At 40.7% G+C, this 23682-nt stretch overlaps 2 protein-coding genes across 4 annotated transcripts in view; both read left to right on the top strand.

Moving 5' to 3' along the window:
• Window positions 1-3237, top strand: part of LOC145455894 (G-protein coupled receptor GRL101-like) — a 70946-nt gene extending 67709 nt beyond the window's left edge. For all 3 annotated transcript variants that reach the window (XM_080333922.1, XM_080333920.1, XM_080333921.1), the window contains 2 exons: window positions 460-767; window positions 2711-3237. In XM_080333922.1, the coding sequence (XP_080190048.1) occupies window positions 460-767; window positions 2711-2784 (382 nt within the window). In that variant the 3' untranslated portion in view covers window positions 2785-3237. The remainder of the gene's footprint in view (window positions 1-459; window positions 768-2710) is intronic.
• Window positions 3238-5421: 2184 nt separating this feature from the next.
• LOC145455895 (neuropeptide Y receptor type 6-like) overlaps window positions 5422-23682 on the top strand; it is a 35544-nt gene continuing 17283 nt past the window's right edge. The window contains exons 1-9 of the mRNA XM_080333923.1: window positions 5422-5814; window positions 7165-7239; window positions 7302-7518; window positions 8596-8666; window positions 9125-9152; window positions 16417-16471; window positions 17037-17172; window positions 18363-18505; window positions 20806-20990. Of these exons, the coding sequence (XP_080190049.1) occupies window positions 7176-7239; window positions 7302-7518; window positions 8596-8666; window positions 9125-9152; window positions 16417-16471; window positions 17037-17172; window positions 18363-18505; window positions 20806-20990 (899 nt within the window). The 5' untranslated portion in view covers window positions 5422-5814; window positions 7165-7175. The remainder of the gene's footprint in view (window positions 5815-7164; window positions 7240-7301; window positions 7519-8595; window positions 8667-9124; window positions 9153-16416; window positions 16472-17036; window positions 17173-18362; window positions 18506-20805; window positions 20991-23682) is intronic.

Genomic DNA, 23682 nt, shown 5'->3' with positions numbered 1-23682 from the left:
TAATTGCTTTTCCATAGCAAAACTATAATTTGCATCCCATGATGCTGTCGAATACAAATGCTATCGGAAAGTTATACCCCCTCGACTGCATCGATATGACTTCACGCTTTCTGCACCTTCCGTATAACTAAATTCGGAGCTTTTGATAGTCCATGCGAACGGACTATACTTACTTACTTGAGTAGATTTAAAGCCAGTCAGTACTACTTCATACTTGAAAGAGTATTAGGTGATTTTTAAAAGTACTACTTCTACTCGTACTTGAGTCGTTTTTTTTCGTCGCTACTTCTATCTCTGCTTGAGTACCTTTCTTGACTATACCTAGTTCCTTGATCCCCTCTGTATCTAACTGATAGAAATTTGACATTTTGTTTCCATTGACAGTCATTACTACACATATGCTAACTCCATATGTCTTTCATGCTGCATATTTAATTCCGAGCATTTCATATGCATTAGGAAACAAGTGGCAAGTCAAACGAGAATAACAACACTAGCGGATGAGGAGTCTCGGAGACTCAAGAAAAGGATCTTCTTAATTCTAGCAACTGACTGCGCGTGTTGGATACCTCTATCCACAATCGGCATAGCCAACGCATTTATAGAAACAGATCTCTTCGACACAGATATTTTGAGCATAATCACCGTGACATTAGTCCTGCAAATCAACAGCGCCGTGAATCCGTTCATTTACTCGGCGGCACCGGAATATCTTTACCGGAAGTTCGTCGGCTTCTGGAGACGGAAAACTACCCGAAGCACATTGGGTGGGTGGGTGAATACTGCCGTGTCAGACATATAATGATATTTCAGTGCTATGTGTGTTCTCTATCATATGTGCTCTGCATAGGATTATCATATTTTCGAAATCTGAAAAGAGGAGACCTTTTCAAATTTTTCAGACGTGCAAAACCGGAGGAAAATCCTGAAAAAATGGTTAATTTTTCTCACTTCGTGGTCGGTTGACTAAAAGAAAAAGTCCCAATTTTCCGGCTCAGCTCCCAATACGGGCTTTAAAATACACCTGAAACACACAAGAATATTTGACGTAAATGACAAAAGGACTACATCGACGTCGTTCTGAATCGGAAGTTGCACAAAGCTTAAATGAAGTATTTTAACTGTCGGATCAATGGGTTAGCTTTTTGAGTAAACAACCAATGCACGCAGATTTATTTTGCTGGGATGGGTATGTGTAGATTGGGCACCCTCGGCCACAGTGTTTGAGTTGAAGGCGACATTTCGAATACTTGTAATCGAGTCGGCTTTATGCAGCTCATAGGCAGCTGTGGATGACTCTTGGTGAATTCGTGTCAGTAAAATTTTACGGGAGTACAAGTACAGCGGATATTACTTATTGAATACAAGTATACAACTGAATGATATATTCATATTGAAATGAACCCAAATATTTTGGACTTTGTGATACGATTGTTGATATACAATGTTCTTTCCATTTCTCTACTAGTTGCTGACGAGTACCCCTGACGAGTGTAAGCCGAAAATATTCGGGTTCATTTCAATGTGAATATACTATTCAATTGTATATTGAAGTTATGTACCTCCAAGAAGCTCTTGAATACAAGTAGCATCTTAAAAGATTCTCTCGAGCACGCTTCTGCACAAAAATAATGCAATTTTAATCGCTATTTTTAGCTGTAGAGGTGATAGTATAAAAATAGCATGAAATCATAGTCTCGATTTGTTTGTGGTATATTCATTTTCATTTTGAACACAATCTTATATCGGCGTCTATACGCATCGATCGTTGTTGCTATATTCGTTGTTGACCGACCATTTCCACAATTTTCCCCCGTTTTCCATTATCAATTTCGCACTCCAGCTTATCTTATCTTCCCAGATATATGTTTTATTTTCATGAAGATCCCTCCACTTTCACGCTGGGCCTTTTTCGATTAGAACGACTGCTCAGTGCTTATGCGATTGACTCAGCGTGGTGTTCACTGCATACCAGACGTGGCCATTGTGCTCCCGCAAAAAACTCCTTGGACCAAAGCTGCTGTGTAAACTGACCCGGAATTAAGTCTACTTTGAAGTCCAGTTTATTCATTTACCGTATTTGAGTAACCTACGCACGCCGCATAACTAATCCGGGTTCAAAATTAAGCCAATATGGCAAATTATCCTCACTCACAAACGATACCGTGTCAAACGATGAAAGATGCGGCTGATGGCCGACATTTCAACAAGATTCGTAGCACCGCATCTTTGTTTCATGAAGGCAGCCGTGAACCGGCCTTTTTAGGTTATGGCGAGTACCGAACACGTCTCCGTATTTAGGAATATAATTTAAGTAGGCATTATGAGAAAAACCACGCAGTGAATACATATACGCTCGGCTGATGTGGACCTGCTACCAAGCCACACAGAGCTAGGGATGCAGCCTAAGTTAATGCATGCACTTAGCAACATGTGCTAACAATGTAATTTACTGCTTTCAATTTAGAAATAATATTGCACGCCGCGAATCACAATCTATAAGCTTTTCTCTCGGCCCGCCCGTATATTTTCTGCTTTACATTTGGCCCACCAGGAATCATAATTTCCCCCAGGTGTATACCTATCCGTAACATTTATCAACATCCATTTTCGTATCATAAATCATTCGGATTTGCAAGAAATAATTTTGGGCATTTACCGCATATAGGCTGTTATCATTATGTATTAAAAGGTATTCATTTATTTACAGTTAGCAATGATGTTGCGATGGCGACTATCAACAGGCACGATGGTACGATGACTTCCGATGAGACAGGACGCTAGAACATTCATTTGAATCCCAAGTGCCTGCGTAATGGATTTCATGAGACCATGATGTTTTATTTAATCCGTTTGGACGATTTCTTTCTTTCCAATGGGATATTTTATATCGAATGAAAACGACCGAGTCGGCGTTGTCACTTTTCATTTATATAGCTCATGCTGTTCGCATGTAGTCTAATCTAGATGTATTTTGTATTCTACGAAAAAAATATCTTACTATGTCATTTTGCCTTTGACGATTTTTATCCACCCCAGCACATAAAACGCACGTTCAATAGTTGATGCATTCGTCGATTACCAGAACCTTCGAAATTCGCATCGCCATGAATAATGTAGTTGATGATCACGTGGTATAACAGTTGAGTCGGTGTCTTAACTGTGTTGCCGAGAATCGTACATTCGTAATCATTTGCATGCATTTGATGGCTGGAATATTGCAACGACTGTTGTGTATATGCTGGATCTCAAACAATCGTATTGCTGGTACCATCACTGAACATGCGACAGTTCAGAATCTTGGTTAATCTCACAGGGCTCGGGTTAGGTTTAGATTATCTATATCGCTGTGATCATTGATCATGGTAATTCAAGTATCAGACAGACAGTTTTATTGAATAAAATTACAATAAAAATATAATACATGCCGCAGCGATACGATCCTTAGGGATTCCCGCGGATCATCCAGTCAGCTGCGTTGATGGAGTACTGATTAAGCATTATTCAATTCGACTCTCGCGTCATAAATAAATATAAAAAAAATGAAAGCAGGCCGGACTGTGGTATGTTGGAACATCAATTGAGTAACAGGCTAAATACTAAAGGATTGAAAGAACTAAATACAATCAACACAGGAGATAAATAGGGTGAACGGCAATTACAATGTAAAGCAACCAACTTCAATACGGTATATAAGTAAATGAGTTCTGTATTCACGACAAAATGCAGAAAACGACAATTCAGATCCATTGGGGTGCTGTCATTAATTACCTGCCATACTACAGTGAACTCCCGGTTATAATTCATACGCGTCAGTGTCACTAATAGACAGTGTACAATGTACATTCCTACCATGTTTGTGTATTCGTCAATGTTGTCCTCGTCATTTTAAATCATAACAAGATAGCCAACAAGACTATATAAAACTATAAGGGTCGAAAATATTAGTTTGCAGTAGCTTCTATGAAGCGTCATCACGAAACCGTCATTCATAGAGCGCTTTCTGAACTAATTGGTGAATATGGGTCCATCGCCCATGTCGCTCAGTCGATCTTCTAGTTTCATGTAAAGCTAAACAGCAAGTGCAAAATCCCCTCCAATCCGGCAACCTATCTGACAAAGCGACCGACAGTACAGTTAACCTTAGACCTCACTGTACCCTGGTAGATCTTTCAGCAATAACCCCTTGATATCGTATTATTGACTCCGAAGCCGTCGATATACGCCCCAGCGTTAGAGCATCCTTCGTCGAGCGACAAGAGAAAAGTGGTGAATGGCTATATACTTTTTCTCTTAGTTCACATGTTTTTTGATGTCATATGGCACAGCAAGCGTCCGTTCCTCATATCGCCGGTCCGGGACCAGACCCCACAATCGCCCTCCTCCGCTATCGGTCCTATAACCTTCGGGCCTCGGGGTGCTTATAGATACCAGGCATGCTGCAGCAAATGCGATAGTTGTGATCACGCGTAAGGCGTAAACATACCATTTCCTTCCGGTTGTAATCCATGTAATTTGCAACTGTAGCTGTCTCGCCTATGAATCTCAGATGGTTCGCAGTTACTTCCTTTACTGATGTGAGTATAGTTGACTTCACTATGGCAACTGTCAAATCTGGTCAAGTCGACGCAGGTCCCAGAGCTTTCCTGACGCATGTTGATGCTGATATGCTGTGGTGCTGTGGTGCTGTTGCAGGAGACTCATCTTATCGACAGGTATTCCTCCAAGCTAACTGGTTACCAGGCCTTTCGTAAAGAATAAAAACTCTTTATTTTGATGGTTTGGCCCTCTTCGTACCAGAATCTCTATCCGCGACATAGATTCGGCTCATTGCCCATCTTTAATCAGACTGTTATACGTATCCGTCGGTCACCAACAGATCTGCAGCGTTTATGAGCCCGTGATTGCTCATCATCGTTGTTGTCAAAGCAATAGCAGAAGTAGTAGGTATTCTCATAAATAAACCGAAACGGACTAGCGCGCCTAAAACGGAAGATATAGCAAACTGGGAGTTTATGTTACGGTGCCTGTCATGTCGAAAAACGAATAGACATGCCTAAGCAATCCAACGATACCTCTTAATTACCTTTAGCCATGACACGATGTATTGCAATGAGCTCGTTGAATTTCCGCTCCCCAACTATATTCATGGCGAGAGTTGGGCGTAGGCTTACACAACAGCCTGCTGGTACCGGTATATACCGTTAAGTGTTCAGAGCTTGCTTATTCGCTACTTGCTTTAGTTAAAAGAACAATGAATCCTCATGCATTGAATAACTTGCGTCCTATATTGTCGTCTGTTTCTTTGACACGAAGAATCGTGAATTTAGTCACAAGATGTCTACATTGGTTGCTGGCATATTTTCTGAAGGATATTTGATCAGATCAGTTTTAAGCAGGTGAGGCTAATATCAATGTCTCGGTAGCCTCGTAATGTTGGTTTTATTGTAATTTCTTCCAGCCTTATAGTACTAAGTAGCATTACCCCTTAGATTTACTGCTCCCTAAATGAAGGCGTTGAGTATGTTACGCCGCGGCTCATAGCATTATAGTTGTTGGATGAAGAAACTATTCATAGGAAAAGAATGCGTCTATTCTATTAGTATTCAATTCAGTAATAAAATCGCCACATCGCACTGTCAAAGTGTGCGACGCCACGCCATATCTATCAAAAGATCCTATAGATGAGCTCTGGCATACTGTAACCATAGTTAGTATGTAAAGGTTGTTGAATCCGTTGTAGACGTATACAACGGGCATCATTGTGGAATTACGTGGAATCTTTTTATTGATCGACTCGTTGCAGATATCAAGGTATAATAAACATTTTTTTTTATCTTAAAACGGTCTTGCTGTACAGGAATCGACCTCAACGTTTTCGCATAGGGCGTGGTGAATGCGACTTACCAGTTTTGAACATAATCTGACCGAAATTGTGTAACTACAGACGAGAAATATCTCAAATATATTTTTCCCTTTCAATCGTTCAATGAGTAATGATCACATGCATGTCCTTCTCTCATTTTGTGTGAACTTCCTAACCGCTGTGACTTGGAAGCCGATAGGGCCTAACCAGCAATGGTTTTGGATGCCGTCGCTGCCTGCGAATCATAGGCTCGGCTAAATGCAAACAAAATCTCTCGCTGAGTTATAAGGATTCTAATACTACCTTCCAAGGCTTGCAGGCGTGAAGGATTCATAAGGACGAGTAGAGCGTATATTCCTTATAACCGGCCAAATGAACTTTCAGCTGTCCCATACTAGGCTATTGTCATATAGAACTTTATATGCGTAGTGGAAGTGATCAGATGTGAGAAAAGTCGATTGTAGAAGAATACGATTCCACGATCAGGATGCATTCTAATATTAGTGTGAGCATGTGCCAGTGAGCATGAGCATTTTTTAGCAAGCGCCATTATAATACGTGGTTCTACACACGCGTGCGTTATTTCCGCATCAATCCGAAACCAGTAGGAAAATGACGTATTGCGGTGAAATTATTGATTTAAGAATGAGAGGTTGGATCATTCGCAATGCTTGATATTTGAATTAAATTTAACGGATCAAGGTAGTTTACTAAATCATCTACAAATGACACACCTATAAATCAACATCATGGTTTAGCTTTGACATGTTAATTGTTGTTGCTGTTTGTGGCACTCACGGTGTTTTTCGACTACAATGGTCATTTACATCAGGCCGAAATTCTTTATTATGATCCCGTAGCTGCCGACTTGTAGCACGATCCACTTCTATTTCAATGTTCCTCCATTTGAACTGACGTGCGTAAGGCACAACCGCAGACACACACAGATATTTTGGGAGACATCAATAATAATTTTCAATGCAGCGTGTTCTTTGAGGTGAATCGGTATCGGTTTGTCGATTTCTTGTATATTACTGTTGTAGAGTCATGATGACTGCTCCGCGAGAATATTATATAGTTTTTGGTTGTTCTTTTCGTCTCCTGGACTCGTGTATCAAGCGTTCGTCAATCATACGTACACATTGCACGCACGCCACACCCCCGCATATAACCTACTCTATTTCAGCCACACTTATCATGTTAATTACCAGAATAAAATGAATGAGTCTGGTACAAAATATCCTGCAGTATAATAACAAGTAATGATCAATCCGATCAATGCTATTTTGAATTCCCAGTGATCTCAGAAATGTACGGCGCATATGGGAGCAACGGGATCAACATGAATGCCTCCTGTGCAGATGCAAATTCAAGTACTTTGATTATGCTATATTCACCCGTTTGTCCTATACTAATTATGTATCGCCTGTTGCAGATTTTCATTATTTCCCCTGCGACACAAATAGCAGTTGCTTCCGTTGCATGACTTCCGGCGAGGTCATTGTTGAAGATAAATTATGCGATTGCAAGTTTGATTGTCGCGACTTGACAGATGAAAAGTTTTGTACTAACACCTATACTTCATGCGATGCCGTCAAAGCAAAGAGCTTCTCCAACAATCCGAACGAATATACAGTCATGATTAACCGCGAGTATGTTTTGACTTGGTGATTTATGTTTTATTATTTAGGTTCGCTGTGTGTGATTGATAGATGATTGATAGATGGGATGTTTGTGTGATAATGTTGTGCAGATCAAAGGGGGTTGGCAACGAAGTGCTTCCATTGTAACAGCAGTGTCACCAATCAGGCTGCTTTTCATTATCGTATCTTCTAAATTTATTTTGAACAAATACGCAGTCATAGTTATAATGATCTCGCATATCATAGCCCTATAGTGAATTTTAGCTGGCATATTTTGTAAATTAAAGTCAATATATTTCAAATCGCTATGGCAGGCATAAATTCCCTAAATGAGATGCCCCTTGCAATCACCAATAAACTATTTCAATGTCATCGTGTTAGACGGCGCATTTTCACAAATTTTATGATTTCTACTCAGCCACCATGGAACCCTTGTCGATTAAGTGTAATTCTCGCCACGACCGTGGGAACACAATTCAAAAAACCTGACTTCGACAGCGGATGTTTACCATTGAGTTAATTGTGACGGCCGCGAAGGTCGGCGGTGTTATTCAGGTTGTATGACATAAATGCAAACTTCCCCAATATGATACAACCAAACCAATCTCGTCGATATTGTGAATCTGTAGCATAGTGATTCCCAACCTTTTTCGACTCATCGTCCCCTTATCAAGCTCGACACAAATTTTCGCCCTCCAATATTTACGGATTCGAAAAAGAGGACATATATACGGGAAATTTATTCATCTAACTCTGATCGCTGGTGAATTGACTAAAAAAGGCCACTTTTCCGAGTAGTTGCTCGGAGAATTGGTTTCCGCGTCTATTTTCCGTTGAGTTGACCTTTTTTTTAGTCAACTTTCGCGTCATATGCAGAATAAGCCGTCTTCGCGTGCATGTTTTGGCCGTGTTAATGAAATATATCTCACCGGACGTTTTAGCATTTGCGTCCCCCAGTCACCCCCTTTGGTATTTGCCGCCCCCTTGTTTCTCAATATGGCCCGCTGGTGGGCGATATCGCTCACGTTGGGAACCGCTGCTGTAGCGGGTAACCTTCAGAATACTCGGTAAATTATTATGCTACAGGTTTGACGGCCGAAATCAAACTATTTGCCGGATCGTCAACGCTTCAGACTATCCAACAAATGCTTCTTGCGGTAAGAATAAACGTAGACATAGTCATAGTCAATGGACCCGTACACTCTCAGACAAAATAGTGCATATTTCCATCCGCGTACCACTCCAGATATACGGGTGTGATTATACACCCAAGGCACACAACACCATAATCTACCTCAAACTTATACCGCGATATAAATCGAGTCAAACATTTTAATCCAAATTATGCATGCACGTAGGAACGTATAGCCAGGTATGTATTCTGTTATCGTGTATGCTACCACCCTTTTCGACCCTTTGGGTATGATTAGCTCTCTTTTCGCTAACATTGTACTTGCCTTATTAATTTCGACCTGAACTATCCTGTGACTGAATTAGTGTATGTACATTGTACATTGTGCATTCCTTTATATACTTTCAAGCGGTGTCGATTGGGACAGTGAAGGTTTCAAATCTATGCTGTTGGAATTACCTAAGCAACGATTATATTTAACAGATTGGAAAGTACAAGTATCGAACACTAGGTGAGATAATACAGTTTTCCAATTTGGGATATGTAGCCTGTCTAGTAAAGTGTCGGACTAGATAATTCTAGTTGTCTAATTTCTCTAAATTAGAGCAAAATGCCAGAAATATAATTTTAATCTAATCTGTGAAATATTCCTATGCTCTAATTATACTTCTAATCTAATTTATTGTTTTCCTGAAAATATGCCTCGTTGCTGAAACATTTTGCAGCAAGTTAACAAGAATGTCCGTCTCGTGCAGAAAAATCCAGTGCCAAGCCGTCATCGCCACACCGACAGTTGTTGTAGATTGTGACGAATTATAGCCTGCTATAGCATAGTAGCTTTTAGTCAGTGAACAACATTCTAGTAACTAGTTTATACTTTATACGCCTTTACGTTGGTACAACGCTGTGCTGACTAACATGGGCGATGCTCATGGTTACCTCAAAAGAAGTAATATTTTATTAAAGTAGTACAGATACAACAAGAAATACCATGATCATAAACGTCATTTTATTTCGATCTGAGTTGCGTACGATACCCGACAACGCTTTCGATATATTGGGGCTATAGTAGGGTTACCATACGTCCTCTTTTAAGAGGATTTGTCCTCTTTTTTGACTTTTTTAAAGTGTACTCGGAGGACGCCCTTTTGTCCTCCTTTTTGAGATTTTGTCCTCTTTTTTGAAAATTTAGGTCAGATTTAGAGCAAATTGCGAGTGATATGCCGTAAATTAGCACATAAGGACGCTCCGGCGGGTATTTTTTTTAGTCATCCACCCAGCAATACGGAAAGAAAAACGGTATTTTGAGTCCTGAGCGGAAAAGATGACCTTTTTTTTTTTAGTCAACCGATCACAAAGTGGTAAAAATTCACCGGTTTTTGAGAATTCTTCTCCGGTTTGGCAAGTTTCAAATTTCTGAAAAAGTGTCCTCTTTTTAGATTTCCAAAATATGGTAAGCCTACGCTATAGCCTGGCATGATACTAGCTGATAGATTATTGTTCTTGTGGGGACAACCTATGCCGTTTTCTCAATTTATCGGTCTTGGCAGTGTCTGGCCTATGGCACGTCCAGGCAATATCTTTATTGATATCAGCTGACTCTCTATCGACGGTATGCTGGTGCCATCGCCGAAGCCGTTTCAGCTAGTGTGGAATAGTGTTGTTGGGCACAGGCGAATAGCTTATTTTGAAACAACAACAGTAATTTGAAACTGAAATCAATTTTAGCATTTCAAAATGTTCTATTTCGCGCTCTTCCAAAATCACAAATCAGATCGCCGGCCGCGATTGCGGCGACCCCTGGTGTAATACAAAGCGAGCCGAGCTTGGTGTATAAACGTTAACCATTCTCATGGTTACGGAAATGCACTATGATTTGATATGAACTGATTTTTGCTGTACTTCTTTCCCATTCACAATTTCATGCAATTTCCAAGTTTATGCGTATTCAGTAATTCTAATTCTAATTTAATTCGGAAAAAAAACTGTGTAGCTCTAATTCTAATTCTAATCTAATTTTGAAAAACTTGTGTAGCTCTAATTCTAATTCTAATCTAATTTTGAAATACTTGTGTAGCTCTAATTCAAACCTAATTTGGAAAAAAACTGTGTAGCTCTATTTCTAATTCTAATCCAATTCAAAAAAGCTGAAAATTTTCTAGTTGATCAAGTCTGTATTCAACCAATCAATGGTATCGATATCGTTGCCTGATGCAAAACATCTAGCAGGTTTACGGGGTCAAGCTTCACTTCATACGTTTATTGTATCATAAAAACGAAATCCGTGAGATTGGGGTGTTGGCTACTTCTGTATGACTTGTTAATGGGGCAGTGTTGGGATCAAGTCACTATACCTTCGAGTCACGAGTCATCTCGAGTCATTGCACATTTTGACTCGTGTCAAGTCAAGTCAATCGATTTTCGAAGGTGACTCGAGTCAAGTCAAGTCACTCGTTTTTTTGAGGTGACTCGAGTCAAGTCGAGTCAAGTCAAGTCAAGTCACGAGTCAAGTCACAGTTAAAGTCAAATTGCCTTTTCGAAGTACGAGGCATGCTAATGTCATTGCATTTTGCTAGCTGTCTGAAATACAGACTAATCGGTCATTGATTTTGAACCGATTACCGAATATCAAATTAAATATACTCCAAAGTAGGCGATGTATCGCTCACATATCGTAGAACTAAGTAATTGTATAGCCTCAGCTCCGTTTATAGTTACCAGCCAAAATAGAGAATAGAGAAAACGAATTGATGACATGCAATACATTACCCATTTACAAATTGATATGATACAATTCGAGCCTGCGCCATTTCAATAATACAAGAGGTTTGGTTTAGGCAAGAACAATTAAGGAACAGAAATAGACATTTGGCTATTAATTACTTTACCATACTAGATTACGACAATGTAAACTGTAAGCCTCGATCTCTTCGTTTGCGGTCAATTTATTTGTGAGAGAACAATGGAGGCTCAGTCAAACGCACGATCATTGAATCACACGGGCTACACCAGCGTCTCGCGAACAATCAGAACACATTAAAGATACAGTTATTTTTATCGACACCGATTACTTGATGACTTGAAATTGACTTGTGAATTTTGCTCCGAGTCACGAGTCAATCCACATTTCTGATACGCCGAGTCAAGTCAAGTCAAGTCATTTTAGCGAAGTGAGTCAAGTCGAGTCATACGAAAAAGGTGACTCGAGTCTGACTCGAGTCATCCCAACACTGCAAGGGGGTAATATCGGTAGCAAGAAACCCGTTTTACACTCTGCTTAATATCAACGTAGCAATACTCAGTATAGCCGAATACATTATCAGGTCTGGCCTGGACTGCTAAGGTGTAAGCTTATATTCCATTGCCTGTCCTCCTCGAAATTTTTGGCAAAGCGACGGAAGATATTGATTTTATGGGATTATTATAGCTTTTGATTGCCCCAGTTGATACATTTAGCGACGGTAAAAAAGTCAATATGAACTTCAGCATTGTGGCATTATGTGGCCCTAGTCGTCATTAGGTATCGTGTACATCAGGGGTGGGCAACATACGGCCCGCGGGTCGGATCCGGCCCGCGAAGGGATTTTGTGCGGCCCGCGGACAGTTTTCCGTCTTATATGATAATGTGGCCCGTGGCTACAGTCTGCCGAGATTCCCCGCTACTTGCTTACTACGTCATATTTTAGTGACTGCATGTTATTTTATACATGTATGCGCATTGCGCAGCGTGCGAGTGGGGCTTGCGCGTAAGTTCGTCGAAGCGAGAAGACTTGCATTATCGGCATTTACGATGTACTCAACCCTAATATCGTTTGTAGTAATCATGGTGTTTGTAGACTACAATGGTCATTTACACCAGACCGATATTTCTAATTTTTGATTCTGTAACCGCCGACTGGTACCACGGCACGCTTGTAGGCTTTTGTAAGACCCCGCTTATGCCAGGGGTCGCCAACTCAAAACGGGTCGCGGGCCACTTTTCAAATTCCGTAGATGCCGCGGTCCGTACGAATTCAATATCGAAATAAAATAGGCCACACAGATGAACAACGACGCTATCTCATCACCTACTCAGCCCTAATGAATTGATATCTTGGTAAATTTGGGGTACCGGGCTTATCGAACGCCTTGGAATATTTATTAGGGATTGCACCGTGTGTTGATTGATCAGAGCAGAGTGTCCTATATAGTGTGTACACAAGCAAATCTCACGGCTTACTGAAATTGGTCTTCGTCACACTTTCCTTTTGGTCAAAGGCAATTTCACGGTAATTTTTGACCGGCTTGCCGAGCATTAAATTTGATTAAACGGGTATCAATCGAAAGCTACCGCGGTACTGATTGCGAAAATATAAATTCGATTCTGCTCGTGGTCCTGGAACCCCCCAAAATCAGCTTCGGATGTTGCATTGTAACGGAGTTTAGTATTGTGACGCAGCCATGCCGTCTGGGAGCAAGTGAGGAGCAGAGTAAACCGCAAGCGTATTGGCCCTTGATTGAGCATTGAGCATTCACGCTCTCACTCTCGTGCGCGCTTGCTCCTGAGCTGCTCAGACGGCATGGCTGCGTCACAATACCAAACTCCGTTACAATGCAACATTCGAGGCTGATTTCGGGGGGTTCCAGGACCACTAGCAGAATAAAATTCATATTTTTGCATTCAGCACCGCGGTATAGCTTTCGATTTGTACCCGTTTTATCAAATTTAATGCTCGGCAAGTCGGTCAAAAACTACCATCAAATTGCCTTCGTTCAAATAGAAAGTGTGACGTAGACCAATTTCACTGAGCCGCGATATTTTCTTGTGTCCACACCATATAGGACACTATGATCAGAGAGAAGCAGACATGGCGGTGCCTGTATGATAATGCTGTTCTCAAATCCACATTATATCCTCGTCATTATCGGCGAGAAATGGCTTTGAAGTGTCATTGCTGTCGTTGAAATACATTTATTAAATACGATTTATTCCTTGTATACGCGGATAAATGGGCGAATAATGTATCGATTCAGCAATCCGGCCCGCCAAGTACTTAATTTTCCTATATCCGGCCCGCCGACTCGAGAAGTTGCCCGCCCCTGATGTAGACCCTAATGTTTTTTCGTATTGGTGATATTTGACATCTATTGTCATTGGTCAAATCCGATAGCCCGATATTCTTTACGGTTCCTGAGTTGCCGACTTCACTTTCGTTCTAGGCTTTTTGGAAGATCCCGAATACGCGGATAGCATGATAATAAGTAGCGATGGTGTGAACCTCTGAAAGGTTCAGGTTCGTGTGAACGCGAACCTTTTTGAAAGGTTCTGTGTGAACGCGAACCTTTTTGAAAGATTCTGTGTGAACGCGAACCTTTTTGAAAGGTCCTGTGTGAAACGAACGCGAACCTCATGACGTCACGTGACGTCATTTTGCTAATTCCAATCCTACATTTCAATGAAGTGATAGCCTATAATAATGTACACCAGGGGCGGGCAACTTCTCCAGTCGGCGGGCCGGATATAGGAAAATTAAGTACTTGGCGGGCCGGATTGCTGAATCGATACATTATTCGCCCATTTATCCGCGTATACAAGGAATAAATCGTATTTAATAAATGTATTTCAACGACAGCAATGACACTTCAAAGCCATTTCTCGCCGATAATGACGAGGATATAATGTGGATTTGAGAACAGCATTATCATACAGGCACCACCATGTCTGCTTCTCTCTGATCATAGTGTCCTATATGGTGTGGACACAAGAAAATATCGCGGCTCAGTGAAATTGGTCTACGTCACACTTTCCATTTGAACGAAGGCAATTTGATGGTAGTTTTTGACCGACTTGCCGAGCATTAAATTTGATAAAACGGGTACAAATCGAAAGCTATACCGCGGTGCTGAATGCGAAAATATGAATTTTATTCTGCTAGTGGTCCTGGAACCCCCCGAAATCAGCCTCGAATGTTGCATTGTAACGGAGTTTGGTATTGTGACGCAGCCATGCCGTCTGAGCAGCTCAGGAGCAAGCGCGCACGAAAGTGAGAGCGGGAATGCTCAATGCCCAATCAAGGGCCAATACGCTTGCGGTTTACTCTGCTCCTCACTTGCTCCCAGACGGCATGGCTGCGTCACAATACTAAACTCCGTTACAATGCAACATCCGAAGCTGATTTTGGGGGGTTCCAGGACCACGAGCAGAATCGAATTTATATTTTCGCAATCAGTACCGCGGGAGCTTTCGATTGATACCCGTTTAATCAAATTTAATGCTCGGCAAGCCGGTCAAAAATTACCGTGAAATTGCCTTTGACCAAAGGGAAAGTGTGACGAAGACCAATTTCAGTAAGCCGTGAGATTTGCTTGTGTACACACTATATAGGACACTCTGCTCTGATCAATCAACACACGGTGCAAACCCTAATAAATATTCCAAGGCGTTCGATAAGTTCGGTACCCCAAATTTACCAAGATATCAATTCATTAGGGATGAGTAGGTGATGAGATAGCGTCGTTGTTCATGTGTGTGGCCTATTTTATCTCGATATTGAATTCGTACGGACCGCGGCATCTACGGAATTTGAAAAGTGGCCCGCGACCCGTTTTGAGTTGACGACCCCTGGCATAAGCGGTGTCTTACAAAAGCCTACAAGCGTGCCGTGGTACCAGTCGGCGGTTACAGAATCAAAAATTAGAAATATCGGTCTGGTGTAAATGACCATTGTAGTCTACAAACACCATGATTACTACAAACGATATTAGGGTTGAGTACATCGTAAATGCCGATCATGCAAGTCTTCTCGCTTCGACGAACTTACGCGCAAGCCCCACTCGCACGCTGCGCAATGCGCATACATGTATAAAATAACATGCAGTCACTAAAATATGACGTAGTAAGCAAGTAGCGGGGAATCTCGGCAGACTGTAGCCACGGGCCACATTATCATATAAGACGGAAAACGGTCCGCGGGCCGGACAAAATCATTCGCGGGCCGGATCCGGCCCGCGGGCTGTATGGTGCCCACCCCTGGTCTACATATTTTAAGATTTTAATATCCGAAAAGAAGTACACTTTCTTCAAGTTACAATAAGAGGGAAATTTGGGGGAAATATGGTCATATTACTGATTGCCAGGTTGGTTGACTAAAAAAGGTTAAATCCCGCGCCGATAGCATAAATCCGGTTCGTCCGGTTGACTGTTATTTTAGTCAACGTCCGCGGCAGTTCCATAATATGGCGATTATCACGGGTACTTTGTGAACAGTTGACCTTTATTTATCGACCCTGTTTAGTCGCCTTACACTCAAAACAAAAAAAGAGGACGGATTGTGGAAAAGAAGACCTATTGACTATCCCTAAAACAACATATTGAAATTTTGAATAAAATATAACTTTTTGAGTTCAACAACCTATTGACATTTACCGATAAAACGATGATGAATAATTTCTCACTCCAACTACTAATAGGGCAATATATCAATACATCATTCTCTTATCAATTGGTTTGCTTGAAACGATGGGGTAACTCAGTTTTCGCGCAAAATTGCAGCAACCTTAAATCTATTTGCCATCACTTAGCAAGGCACTCTACAGCATATCTTTTTCATTTCCCGTGCTAATTGTTTGAGGTTTTAAGTACTATTTTAATTCCAGGATAATTCTATGTGGAACTCTAATCCGTCATTGATAATAATAAGTCGTGTCAATAATAACATCGCACTATAGTTGGAACCTTATGGAACATTCTAATGGTATATCCATGTAATATGTACTGATGCTTTGTATTCTTTCAGCAACGTATCCGACGAGAAGCGGGCCGATTTTCTGCGGATGTATTACGACTGGCAGGTGCTTTCAATGATTGTTAGGTCCGATGACTGAGCTGTCACGACAAATAGTGATGGTCTGATACGCTGGTATACTAGATCTGGGGATTCGTAGTCAAGACTTTGGACATTTCGGCATCTTATAAATAAGTCACAGACGGGAAACATGATTTGAAGAGGTCGAGGGGTAGAGTCGAGGTTTCAATTTCTTTCTCGAGGATCTTAACTTTGCTTCGGAGTCGGAGTCGCAATTTAGAAGTCGAATTTACTCCAATGCTGAAATCGTGACCTGGAGTTGGAGTGGCTGTTTTAATGATAACATGGTCACTAGTAAAGGCTCATAAAACTTTGATTTCCTAGCCTGTTTGAAACTCAACATATATATGCTCTAGAGTTTATTCTTCATTGAGACATCCTATCCTTACTGCGTGACCTGACTCAGACATCACGTTCTATATTCAATGCGTACGTCGCATTTTGAACAATATAGCTTCCCGGATAACCTATTCCCCTGCTACTAATTTTCATTTTGACAAAGATTTCCTATGATCATATTAAAACGCTAATAATTCGTGTTGATATTTCAGAAGTTTGACTGCTCTGAACCGACATGTGAGGATCTTCGATCGATTGCAAATTGTCGCGACACCTGTCATTATCAATTCGATCAATATGCCATTCTTGAACCTTACAGAGCTCTAATTGTTATTGGAACTATTATAGGTAACCATTCCTACATATGTAGTCTTCTAAAGTTGTCTTTTAAATATCATTTGTAGTTGCATTTACTCCACTCATGCAACACGATTAGGGTTGCATTAAAAACAAACGGTGTTTTAAAACACTTTGTAACATGGTTTAAACAGTGTTTTAAAAAAATTGTGCTTTTTTCAATTTGTAAAATTATGCCATAATTGCGTAAATACTTTCCAAAAAAGCATGTTGTATGAGCCTACGGACAATTACCACCCAATATAGCCGACGTATATCGATATGGGATGGTTGGAACCCTCAAAATAGTCGGTTCAACATTATTAGTACGGATATTTCGTCAAAGGAGCTCTATTTACCCTATCTTTTCAATTTTCAAGGTCAAATCACTATGGCGTCATAATTGAATATTCGTGACGTCATGGCTTTAAAAAAACATGTTTTAAATTAGGGCCTTGTTTCAAATTGATTTTTGCTTTAAATGGAACCCTAAACACGATGTTTATTTTTTCCACGACGATTTCTTGAAACGAGCAAGTTTGAGAATTCTCGCAAATTTGTATGCGACTAACCTAGGATAAAAATTTATCGACAATAAATCTATATAATTTGAAAGTGGAACTCCAGCACTTCACTTGGGACCCGCGCTATTTTTTTCATTCGTATTATGACTCCATCTTGAGAATAATGCAATTTCAAATCTTTGTCGTGATGTAGACTGAATCCTGTGACTTTAAGGTTCCAAATACACACAGAATACCGCACAATACACACAGAATGACCGCACGTATATGACTTGTCGCGAGTCGAGTCAATCCTTACAATGACTCGAGTTCATACGTTTAGCTTCATGAGTATAGCTCACGTCCTGTCATCACAGTAAAAAAGCGGTAGGTTGTTACTCGAGCTCTGTTGAAAAGCATTATTTCTCCCTGCATTATAATACCATTCTTACGACTTAAATATCGGGCAGAGAAACTTGCATTCTTGAGTGTGCGACGCACTCCTAGTTCATTTCAGTGGGCGATAGAGTGGTGTCCGAAAGGCCACTAGACGTAACATTTGCTAATGGCTGCACGCCATATCCGATATCCCACAAACATTCTGAATACTTCGCTATCAGACTCACGCCATGACTTGCTGCTACGAATGCCTTGCTACGACGACACACTATATTTTTAACACTGGCCATATTTTAACAGGCATCACTGCAATTGTTGGAAATATCTCCGTCATTACTGTTACCTTAATCAAGCTGTACCGGGCTCGCATGCGTCTACCAGCAGAGCAGAAAGTCACCAAGATTTTCTTTTTGAGCTTATCTCTTTCGGATGTTTTGGTGGCGGTAAGACATTATATACAATGGTAATTTCTACGATGGTCGGTCTAAAATGTGCTAGTATAAGAGTTCCCAATTGGCGGTCGTGTAAGAATAGTCTGGCGTTCCACATTTATATTTACAATCTGTCTGACAGGTCTACATAGAGATTAAAATAGAGCACAATTACAAAATAAGTTTTTCATGTTTTTAATTCGGTTATAACTGTCCGCGCGAATTAAGCCATATTCTGTTCGGTGTTCATCAGTTTTCAAAGTTCTACCTATCATCAAGCCTATACCTGCCACTGTGACTAATTGCGGGTCAAGCCTTTGTCGCTTTTAGAGGTATGGCAAAAAGGCTCAGATTAGTTGTGTTACGCGTTTTTTCTCGGTCGGTCGTTAGTTTCGTGATTGTCTTGGCGAAAAAAAAAACGCAGTGGTATAATCCACGGCTGCAACAACAATGTGTTGCTGGTCCGAGTCCGACCGAAGTCGACTCTAAAATTCATATCTAAGTGTTGGAGGATTATCTAGGCTTCTCCTCGCCATGTGATCCACATAAGCGGTGTCTTATGAAAAGCCTGGAAGTGGGCCGCGTGCTACATGTCGGTAAATACGGAATCAAAACATAAAGTAGGCCTATATCGGCCTGGTGTAAAATGACCAATATAGTCGGAACACCAGGAATATCAAAAACAAACAAACTTTAGTGATTGTCGTGAATCTCTAAACCATGCGTCAACCTCGTTTACGAAGCGTCTGACTCCAAGCACATTTCTTTCGTTTGTGCTCATATGGGGGATAGATTCATCAGTCCGTATGATAATTTCACTCAAAACTACTTTCTACTCCACAAAGTGACGGTAGTCTATAAACATAGCCACTTGAATTGAGAAGTTGAGAACCAGTGAAGATATGAAATATGTACTTGAATACTCCGCAAATGTACAAGAACTTCGCTACTGATCATATCTTGTGGCATATACACTCATATCATATAAGCACCAACACACTCTCATGCGTGATTGCAACTCTAACGTGATGCTAAATCCATTCGTGAACAGAGCGTGTTTAAAATTGGTTGGTAGATAAAAGTAATCAAGTTATGCGATGGGCATATGTCAAACTTGTTTTCGCTTTTATACACCAGCGACGGATGATATTGATTTTATGGGATATATTATATTATATCATTTGATTGCCCCATCCGTTGCACATTTGGCGACGTTCAAAACGTAAATATGTACTTCAGCATTGTAGCATTATGTGGCCTGAGTCGTCGGTAGGCATCGTGTAAATTAATATAGACTATAACTTCACTGAAATGTAGGGTTGGAAGTAGCAATATGACGCCACGTGACGTCATGAGGTTCACGTTCGCGTTCACACAGAACCTTTCAAAAAGGTTTGCGTTCACACGAACCTGAACCTTTCAGAGGTTCACACCATCCCTAATAAATATGTCGATATAAATATCAATGTGTAACGTTTGGGCCAACATGCCGTAGTTATTTTATTTCAAGTTTTTTTGCCGTCAAACAAGTTGGTTGCGCAATTCACGGAGTTCTATGGCGCCCTAGACGTTATCTGTCTTGTTGTCACCTAGCGTGAAAATGCCCATCTCATTAGTCCTAATGGCCGCGCTCTCAAACACTGCACAGTGCACACCCCTAGACTAAGGCGCCCAACCGCCTCGTACCACATTAGGATGCTGTTCTCTCATAGTCCTAGACGATCGGGCTCATTTCTGTATATTATTCATATGTAATTTTCGGGGGTACCCACATTAAAGCCAAGAACTTCGGTTAGACTATAACTCGCACGAAGCGCGGAGAAACTTTTCAAGAGAAATACAATCTTCCACAAACGACCCTACTTGATTTACGAAGTCATTTGGCGTATCATGAAAAATCATCTCGCTTACCCATTGTACGTTGACGACCGCTGCCTTGGACTTATTTTCTAACGTTAGCAACAAACCTAAATGCAGCCAGCAGCACGATTGGATGCGTATATACGTCGGTTTATTCAAAGTGATATTGGTCTATCACATGTAGATGACAATTATTATTAAAAATAAGACAATGAGCAATGCATTACAATCCCTCAAAAACTGTCGCAAGAAAGGGTGACCCAACGAGCGGCTATAGTATGCCTGCTATTTAGGTTATCCCATGTTTTCGTGAACACCGTGTAAACTGCATTTATACCGCATGGCCAGGTGGTATGGCGTATCATTGCAATCAGTTCAAGAAATGACTGCATATCACATCTAGGCTACATAATTACATATTACATTCAGCTCATATATAAACCGCTATTCAGATATCTACAGTTGCAGTTAGTATCGTGCTGGAAAATGCTCGAAGAGGCAGATTTTCCAACCCAGCGGATATCGAGAAACCGGGGAATATTTGCAATGTGATCGGGAGCATATATGCAATCGGCTCGGAACAGTCGGTTTTTACAATGCTACTAATAACGTTTTCAAGAGTTATGGGGGTCGCACGGTAGGTATCCAAACACTCCGTAAGACTTTCGGCATATGCGACGCGTTACGTGATATCCGGCCCACAATGCATTCCTGAGTACATGAAAAAATTATCCAGCACACATAAGAAACGATTTTTACCAAATACTTTCAAGTAAATGTTTCCTCAGGAGATGCAGCAAATTGCGAAAATGTTCACATGTCAAATTATAATTGTATTAGTATTTATTATAATTATTCATCCTCGACAGCAATGCTTCGTCTTCATTCCATTGGTAAAAGCACAGGAAGAATGGACCGAAATCCAGTTATTCGCATCAGCAGAATGCCCCTAGGCTAAATTGTTGTATGTAAGTCATACCGCGCCAAAAATACAATGAAAACATCTGCGATGCACCGTATGTAACACTGCTCTACACCTTCTGACTCAATCGCTGCCATCCTAATAAAGCTGTTTGATCTTATTGTATCCACCAAATACCATCATATTTTCTCCATATCTCCAACTTTCTCTAGTATGGTGGGTTTAGTCGCGGCGACAGTTTCAATCGCCTTACTGTCACCCGAATAGAATCTAGGGAAACCGAATGGTGATAGAACCAATTTCAAAGTGTTTACCGCTAAATATCTTGTATTCCTCATAACGCACACACGCAAGGCCAAAACCTTCTCACAAATGAAACAAAGAAAGCATAGAATTATCCTGATTTATATAATCGTGTTCCGTGAGTTAAGGGCAACTGTGTCAGTGCTTTATGTCTGTCCACTCTTTGTATTTTAGCAATTAGCCTACTTTGCTTGCGAATATAGTTGTTGTTGTTACGGGATAAAGCGCGAATGATCGGTACAAAATGTATCGGCCTAATAAAGAAGCATCCCCACAAAGAACATATATGACATCTTGATATCATTTGACTGGTTTCGCCCGCAAGCGATCAATGGTCGGAATCCTTCCCGCAATCCTAATTAGGTTTGAAAGGTGATATAACGTGGTGGTACGTTCCCCAAATACAGGACAAACGGGTTGCTAGTTGGATTCCGACCGAGGTAGACTAAAAAATGTATGCATAAGTCTTGTTGCTTTATCTTGGATTCTCGTTGTCGTGTGATCGATGTATGCGATATCTTACAAAAAGCCTAGAACGAAGATTGGATGAGCTGCAAGTCGGCTCTTTAGAAATCATAAGGAGTACCGGCTGGCGCCGTTGGATAATATTGGAGTTTTTGCTTTACAGCCCCCACAGCTCTCCGTATCATTCAATGATCGCAGTCTTGGATGACCCCGGAGCAGTGTTGGGATGACTCGAGTCACCTTTTTCGTATCACTGTACTTGACTCGAGTCACGTTGCCAAAAAGGCATGACTTGACTCGACTATTTCTGTTCCATAAACGGCCACATTGCCGACTGCTCACCTTAACCAAACCTCCTGTATGATTCACATCGAATTCGATAATAGTTTATTATTGGGTTACCATACGTCCGCCATTAGGAGGATTTGTCCTGCTTTTTCAGGTTTTTGAAAATGTCCTCGGGGGACGCCTAAATGTCCTCCATTTTCGGCAATTCATCCTCCTTTACAGCTTTTACAGCCAAGGTAATGGAGATTGGTAATAAATGAAGTTAAATAGGAAGTTCTCGTGGTTCGATCGAGATTGGCGACCTTTTTTTAGGTTACCATATTTTGCAATCGGGAAAGAAGAATACTTTTTCAAAATTTTCAGACTTAAGATATTGGAGTAAAATCCGGAAAAAATGGTAAATTTTCAACGACATTGTGGTTGGTTGACTAAAAAAAGTCGTAACTTTCGTTCGAACCACTAATTTCCTATTTAGCGTCATTTATGCCCATTTTCACTCGAATCTATCCATTATCTTATCTCTAAAAGCTGTAAAGGAGAACGAAGTGCCAAAGAGGAGGACATTTAGGCGTCCTCGGAGGACATTTTCGAACACCTGAAAAAGCAGGACAAATCCTCCTAAAGGAGGACGTATGGTAACCCTAATTTAAACGTGTGTAAATTGGGAGTCGAACGAAAGTGATGAACTTTTTTTAAAGTCAACCCACTAAATTTTACAGCAAAAATAGCGAAATTTTCTGATTTGGTAAAAGAGTCCTCCTTTCCCGGTTCCAAAATATGGTAACCCTAGTTTGTAAGTTTGCATTACTCGTCAACAATTGGCATGGGCTTTCAACTTTCTTCAAGTTTCGTATTCGAATCTCTATCTTGACTGTAAATTGATGCTATAAAGTCATTTACGTAGCGTTGCAGTTTTACATATGCGTGAACGATAACACGCCTTTTTGCATATATATATATATATATATATATATATATATATATATATTAAGGTAATTAAGCTATACATTTGTTCCTGGATTCAAAATAAATGACGACTCAATCTGCATTTCAGACGGCTAAATGCAACGATTTAATCATCCCTGGTACTCCAAAATGGCAAGTCGACTTGAATTGTGTCTTGAATTGTGACTTGACTTGACTTGACTTGACTTGACTTGACTCGAGTCAACTTCATAATCGATTGACTTGACTTAACTTGATTCGAGTCAAAATGTGCATTGACTCGAGATGATCTGTGACCCAAAAGTAGTTACTTGTTCCCAATACTGCCCGGACTACACGCACTCACATCTCACGAATGCGTGATTTCTTTGCTTTAATAATTGTTTTTTTTTCGGAATACGAACTG

The sequence above is a fragment of the Botryllus schlosseri genome, chromosome 14, assembly GCF_051294905.1.
Source record: "Botryllus schlosseri isolate E-star chromosome 14, Bs_hap1, whole genome shotgun sequence".
NCBI lineage: Eukaryota > Metazoa > Chordata > Ascidiacea > Stolidobranchia > Styelidae > Botryllus > Botryllus schlosseri.
This window is presented reverse-complemented; position numbering and strand designations above follow the sequence as displayed.